This window comes from Antrostomus carolinensis, unplaced genomic scaffold, assembly GCF_000700745.2.
Source record: "Antrostomus carolinensis isolate BGI_N321 unplaced genomic scaffold, ASM70074v2 scaffold26560, whole genome shotgun sequence".
Taxonomy (NCBI): Eukaryota; Metazoa; Chordata; class Aves; order Caprimulgiformes; family Caprimulgidae; genus Antrostomus; species Antrostomus carolinensis.
In genome coordinates, this window is record NW_010290948.1 from 1 (window position 1) to 7,495 (window position 7,495).

Below are 7,495 nucleotides of genomic sequence, written 5' to 3' on the forward strand. Positions count from 1 at the left end.
AAAAAAAAAAAAAAAGACTGCCACATGACACCTAGAAGCGTTTATTTTATGCAACAAACTTAAATATGATCATGTGTACATAAAAGTGTACACTGTATCTATGCTGAACAATGCCAGGAAACATAATATTGATGCAACAACCTTCTAAAATAAACATTAAAAAATGAGCCTGGACAGGAAGACAAAATGCAAAACAGACTTACTTCCAACCAGCACAATGCTTAAAATTGAGAACAATCCTAAACATTTCCAACTTTCCTTACAAAGCTGCCAAAATCCAACTATTTTTAAAAATTGATTTGTTTTTCTTTACATCAATAATAAAAATCTGGTGACAAACATTATAAAATCAAATGCTGGACTGTCTTTACTCCTTTAAAATTTAGAATATTCCAACAAAACTGCAGGAGTAAAAACACTTAAAAGTGATATATGTTTTTATAAAACAAACATCAATATGTACATTTATTGCAAATTATATTAAACTAAAATGGAGGGAAAATTAAAAAATGAAATGAAATGTCTACTTGCGAATTAATAATAATTTTAAGTGATTAATTTCCCACTCTGATAAAAATCAGAAAGCAACATTTATAAAATTGCCACCACATGACTTTTCATAGCAGGGAACTGAAATCTGTACATCTTATTTTTGCAGAAAAGTAGGCAGGCAGAAAGAATTATACATAAAACAGTCTCCAAAAGTAAAGCAAAAAAATTTTTTGTCATTTTTTTTTTTCCTCTAGTCTTGTTTAAAATCCATTCAGTAGACTTCTACTTTTTCTGTGAAATATGGGAATACCTGGCTCTAGGATCATAGATTTTCAATGTCAGTGTAAGGACCTCCTCTGACTTTCTTTAAAAAAAAAAAATGCAGCATGAAAATTAATGGTGTAAATACACTTTTAAACTCCAGAATGCAGGAACTGGAACCAAGTGTTAAGCAATTTGCTTAATTATTGACTTTTCATAAAAAAAGTCTCTGGGGAAATAAGTACAGATGCTTTTAGCCTCTTTCTCAAGAGTTTCTGCTTTACATTTCCATTGAAAAGGATTAATTTCATGTGAAAGGGAAGCATAGTTTTCCTTCTGGTTTCAGAGCTGAAAGCTGTGTGTTTTGAAGTAATTTCAGTTCCTGTACAGGAAATTTCTGAATCCTAGTTTTTGCAGAAGCTTGGAGCATGCCTTTAGTTGGCCTTCATTTCCTCCCTTTTCGAGTGAGTTTTCTTTTTACCTTTTTGGGGGGAGAAAAGGAAATAAAAGTTAATTGTACAGACATGGAAATTACAATCGATTCTGAATCAAAATCCTACCTATATTGTTTACATTTTAGCTTTTACACTCTTTACACTGTGATTCTTCCAACTCTATCTTGTGTCTTCTCAACAATTACATTATATATGAATTGAATATACTGGATTCAATATCCAATGTATTCAATATATATCGAATATATTGGATTTTGAACAATTGAATATAACTGAATTTCCTTATTGTACAGCACAACTTCCTGATAAACTTGGAAATACACAAGCTGAATAATAATAGTAATTCCATAACTGACTCGTGTTTTTTCAGCATAAACAGAAATACATTTATCCATAGCTTTCACTGGAAGCAGAGAATAAGAATGGTAACTTGTTCTAATTAACTGTGTTTAATTAGCCAGGTTTATAGAAGTAGCCTGTCTTACTTAAGAACAAGCACTACTTCAAATGTTTTCCAGATACTTACAGTAACTTGTACATGATTACTTAAAAGCAAAAAAACCTATCAGACACAGTCATTTTTACATACGTTTCTCTAGCAGACCATTTTCTTTTGATTCCTTACGGTATAAGCTACAATAAAAGCCACAGAATTGTCCTATACGAGATGCCTGCTACACCTTAAGGAAGCCTCCCTCTGCTATCTCTGTATCCTCAGTATCTTCCTGGCTGTTCCCACAGGCCTTAAAAAGATCCATTGCGTTTTGGGAATATTCTGGACTTGAGTCTATCTCCAACAGTGAATCTCCATCACTTCCAAGCACCTGGCTTCTGAAAAACGTTAACAATATTTTGGTATTTTTTCCAAGAAACACTGAGGTATTACATACTTTAAAGCAGCTAACTGACACAGATGCCTCGTTAAACGCTATGGAGAGTGCAATTCGTTACGAAGACTTAAAGAAAATTGATGTATAAAACAAGCATTGCAAGGCAGTACACAATTATTACTCTCTTGAAAGACTGAACAATTTACTACTGTATGAACCTTCCTGTGAGAGGAAAAGGTAATTCTTTTTTTATCAAAGTTCTCTGGAAGATCTTAAATTTACAAGATCTCTAGAAATAAACCATTCCAATGATTGTTTCTTCTTTTAGATCAATTTGTGATTTAATCTAACACACTGGTTTGCTGACCTTATATTATTGCTCTACAAACTTTGGACACTTGTGCTTTAAAATTATTATTACATCAGATTCAGCTAAAAGTTTCTCAGTGGTTATGTGCATTTGTGGTTTGTTTGTATTGGAAATCACATCAACACATTTAAACACTGGAGTACAGAAAAATAAATACCATCCAAGAGCTGTTTTGTAGTTTACACAGTTCCAAATTCTGCTTTTGATTTACTTAAAATATTTATTAAAATACTGATAAATTATAAATAAAAATAAATAATACTGTTCAATAATATTGGACAAGCACAGACCCAAAACATCAGAAAAGAATTACAGTTAGAATTACAGTTTGTTCTGTTCATTAAAGATGGTCAGTTTTCAAGCTCTGGTATTCAGCAAACTGAAGCAGAGCAGGGTACTTGAATTCTGGTGCACCCGGCATTAATGAACATGCTGTAACATCCTCAACTCTTAGTTCTTTAACACAGCAACGCTAGTAAGGAGTACCAGGATGCAACAGACAAAATTTGGTGAAGACAGGCTAGATTATCCTGTTCTGACCAAACAAATTCATTTCTCCAATTCCCCTGGTACTTACTTTGAAAAACAGAACATAACACAGTGTATGTTCGATCATGGTGTTTATAAATCATGGTGGTTTAGTTTTGCCCTTTAACTACGCTAGATCTGTCATAATTCCAAATTCAGGGTCTATCTGGAGACAGGAAAAGCCCACCCCTCCTGTGTATTCTATTATTTATTTATTTTTACCTTTGGAGATCAATTTGTCTCTGTGCTGCTGCTGGCTTTTTTGCTGTGTCTTGCTGTTTTGGTGCTTTGGCATTACCTGCCTCTAAACTCCCTGGACTTTCTTGACTGACTGCTGCCCTTTTCCTTCCCCTAACAGGTGGTTTATTTGTTTCCTCGTTTTTTGCAGTGGTACCCTGAGGTTCAGGTTTGGGTGGACGCCCTCTCCTGGTTTTTGCTGCGAGTGATGGTCCTGTTTCATCTACATTTTTTTCTTCTGTTTTCTGATGAATATTCTCAGTTCCAGATGCTGTTGCTGTTCTTTTTTTCCCACGTTCAGTGCTGTTTCCTTGTGTAGCCTGATCAGAATTAATCTCCTAGAAAATAAAAATCATGAATGCAAAGAGAAAAAAGATTCCCAAAGGCAAACTCAAATTGTTACCTCCCTCCAAGAGGAACATGAGTTTATAAAACAGAAAGTAAGTGTTCTTATAAAAACACACCATCTGGGCTTAGACCTAGTAAAAAGTTTTACTGAATGGGATTTCAGACATTAACCTTGCAAAAAGATTTTCTACGCTGTGTGATGTTAATATCTGCATGCAACAACTCTTTCAGCTGACTGAAAGTGAGATTACAGTAAAACTAATAATTGCAGCTCCTCCCATGACGGTTCTTCTGCACAAGCTCCTTTTACTGCCTCTGCCAACTGGAAGGAGAGATGCCAACTGACAAGAGAGAACTGAGGAGCAAGAGTAATTATTCCAGTACAGCAAATGATATTTACTTCAATATATGCAAAACTTGAGAGCAACCTTCAGTAAAGGTGCAGATTACCAAAACCCTAAATAGAAGGAAAAGGAAAAAAAACCAAGGCTTGTAGGGAATAAAAGGGAGGTAAGATCGAGCCACAAATGAAACCTGCTCTCTTTGTTAACTGTCTGTCACATCTGAATAGGTATGGCCTACATGCATGTCCTTCTCATTACACTGAACAAGGTAAAGGAAACGATTAAATTTCATGAAGTCATGTCTATGTACGTGAAACAGAAAGGGTGGTGGCAATGGAGGTCTCTACACAGAAAAGTATTCACATGGAAACAAAGAGGAAGCAACTGGATGATGGACCTTCATGTGAACACTGGCTGCCAAAACAATTGGGAGGTGGGGGAAGAAAAGAGTACTGAAGAAGTATGGCTGGGATGACTTGGCAAGTTCAAACAAACCAATTAAGGCCACTCACTATTTTAAGTGCTGTGTCTGAACCACGGACTTTGTTGTTAAATATTCTACCATTATTTCTGAGATGTTTAAATAAGTCAGGCAGTCTCTGTAACCTTTATTACTGTTCTAGCAGCTTCACAGCAGACATTTACAACTTCTATTCCTAAGAACTATACAGATAACCACTCTGAAAATTTCAACTAAAGTCAGGTTTCAAGAACCTATAAAGCATTTCTGAAGATTTCATAAATGCTTTGCTCAACTTCTCTCACGTTTCAGCAGAACCCTATTTTGGAGAAAAAGAAGAAAAAAGGAACCATATGCTGAAATTTGGGAAAGATTTTTTCTTCTTCATTAGCTCACAGGTGTGAATATCACATGGATGTTATTTTAAAAGATTAAGAAAAAACAAACTTTTCCATCTGATGATACAAATCCAAAACAATTGCTTATTACTCTGATTTCATCTAATCAAAAAAGACTGAGTAGATATATAACTTCTGTAAATGAATACAGCATGAACCATCTATGGATCCCTACATTATTACAAAAAACTATTTTGATTTTAGAATCACAGAATCATGTAGGTTGGAAGTGACCTCTGGAAACCATCTGGTCAAACCTTGTGTTGAAAGCGGAGCCTCAGGAGTTATCCAGGGTTCTTGGCAAGCCAAGCAGTGAACAGCAACTTTCCACCACTTTTCTGGGCAACCTATTCCAGTGTTTAATTTGCCTCACAACGTAGATTTCCCACTGCATTCCTCTTACATCCAGACGGAATTTCCCCTGAAGCAACTTCTGCCTGTAGCCTTCTGTCCTGTCACTGTGCACCCTTGAGAAGAGAGCACTTCCATCTTCTCCATAAACACTTTTTAGACATTGAAAGACTGATTAGATCTCCCTAAAGCTTCTCTTCTCGAGGCTGAACAAACCCAACACTTTCAGCCTTTCTTCACATGACAACTTCTCCAAGCCTTTATAATCTTGAAGGCCCTCTGTACAGCACTATCCAGTTGTTCAATGTCTGTGTTGAACTGGGGAGGACACAGTATTCCAGGTGTGGCCGAATGAATGCCAAATAGGGTGGAATAATCACATCCCTCAATCTGCTGGCTATACTCTCGCTGATGCGGCCCAGGACCCAGCTTGCCCTCACTGCTGCCAAGGCATACTGCCAACTCATGCTCTGCTGGCTCTCCCCTGGGATGTTCCCAGAGCTCCTTCTCAGGCAACCCACACCCCAGCCACACAGATGTACTGTTGCTTGAGTTTAATCTATCCCAGGTACAGGACCTCACATTTACCTTTGTTAAACTTCACACAGCTGTATGTTTTTTAAGTCAAAAAATCATGATGATTTAGGCATAATCTTCTCTCTCTAATTTGTGACACAGTACAAAAGTTAGATATTTATTTCATGCTAGAGGACCACTTGAAATGTTCCTGGTAATATCTTCGGTTAAAGCTACGCATGTCAGCCTTCACTCTGAATCACAGCCTTACTGTTATTTATACTGGAAAAGAGAATAAAGGTGGGAATCTTTTGGAATTTGAGAAAAAAGAAGCAAGTCCTTTCCAATTTCCCTGTGCTATTTTTGAGCACATGAACTCTAGATAAAATAAATAGTAGTTTTGAAAATAAGGGGTCTTCTACTGGGCTAGGAAAGTGATATAACTACATGAAGTGAAATCAGACATTGCCAGTTCCTCAGAGACCACGTGCAGTGATGTGTACTGAATAAACCCCCAATGCCAACCTTATTACAGAGATACAGTCCATAAAATCCCCAGAAATACCTTGTTTTTCACAGGTTCTGTCTTTGCTGGTGTGACTGCAATAATCCTCACAGGATTTTCATCATTTTCACTGACGCCAGTTTCTGATATATCTGAACTTTGTTCCCTGGTATCATATGAAGACAAAATAAACGCAAAATATACAAAATAAAATAATAATAATGTTTGCAATTATTAAAAGAAATACATAAATAAAATCATGCAGGCAGGCTAAGTTAATTAAATAGAAAAAAAAAAAATTGAATTTGCCTGAGTCCATACTTACATTTTCTTTCCCAGAATTGGGATAGGTCTGAAAGGGACTGGCTAGTCACTGAGCCAAACCCCTTATCACAGACAACAATGCCATGTAATTTTTTTTTTGCAGACTTAAGACCAATGCTCTAAATGAGGTCCTGTTCTTTTTCCAGACAGAAAAAAACGATACTGGCAAAGGCAGTGAAGAAAAACAAAGACCAGCAATGCTCGAATGTCAAGTTAATTTACACAAACATACAGCAGTTAAAAAAATAAAGATTATTACAGCATATATTATGCACACTTATTGAAGAAATTCTGAACTGAGTTACACTTCCCTTTGGCCTTATGGAATGTAGCAACTAGAGTTGACTTTCTCTACTTTCCTTAACTCTTTATCTTAGCCAGTTAATAAATTCCAAAACAAATTAAACAATATTTAAATTGAAAGTGTAAACTGTTTCTCCAGATTTATGACAAATGTTAAGACTCTGGATCCACATAAAAATAACACTTACTAGAAGACAGACCGAATATTACAATCATATGCTGCATCTTTCCACTGAGATCCTGGTCCTCTTCAGCAAGCTCTTTTGAACTGTTCTTAATCTTAAATAGGTCAGAATATTTCATCTACATCAAAAATGCTTCTTTTTACCATCAGGATTAATCCTAATTTATACATCAAAAATGTGTGAGTTGCAAAATCTGTTTAGCTTTAATTATAGCTGGTCTCTTTAATTAATAAATTTTCTGATGTAAAAATACTATGAATATTAACCACCAAAATTTCAGATAGTATAGTGCCTCTTCTTTCTGTTGTATTCTATGTAATTACAGGCAGGCCACACCTAAACACTGTACTAAATTTTTGTCTACTAAAAAAAACCCTAAAACACCCCAAAACAAAAAGCAAAGATGGAGAATTTACCTATATAGAACAACTATATTTTTAAAAAGTGGACAAAATAAAGAAACTCTTCAGACACACAGGCATTCACACCAAACCATCTCCTGTTCTAAAACATGCAAGGACACCAGAAAACATGAAGTAAAAAGAGCTGATGAAAGAAATTTAAAACTCCTTTACCTTGATCTGTTTC

General features: G+C 35.6%; 1 protein-coding gene across 1 annotated transcript in view; it reads right to left on the minus strand.

The window, feature by feature from the left end:
- Positions 1-25: 25 nt before the first annotated feature.
- Positions 26-7,495, minus strand: part of LOC104530427 (sister chromatid cohesion protein PDS5 homolog A) — a gene marked incomplete at its 5' end in the record, with an annotated part of 20,156 nt that continues 12,686 nt past the window's right edge. The window contains 5 exons of the mRNA XM_010175005.2: positions 26-1,234; positions 1,889-2,039; positions 3,159-3,511; positions 6,156-6,261; positions 7,483-7,495. The exon at positions 7,483-7,495 is cut by the window's right edge and continues 127 nt beyond it. Of these exons, the coding sequence (XP_010173307.2) occupies positions 1,199-1,234; positions 1,889-2,039; positions 3,159-3,511; positions 6,156-6,261; positions 7,483-7,495 (659 nt within the window). The remainder of the gene's footprint in view (positions 1,235-1,888; positions 2,040-3,158; positions 3,512-6,155; positions 6,262-7,482) is intronic.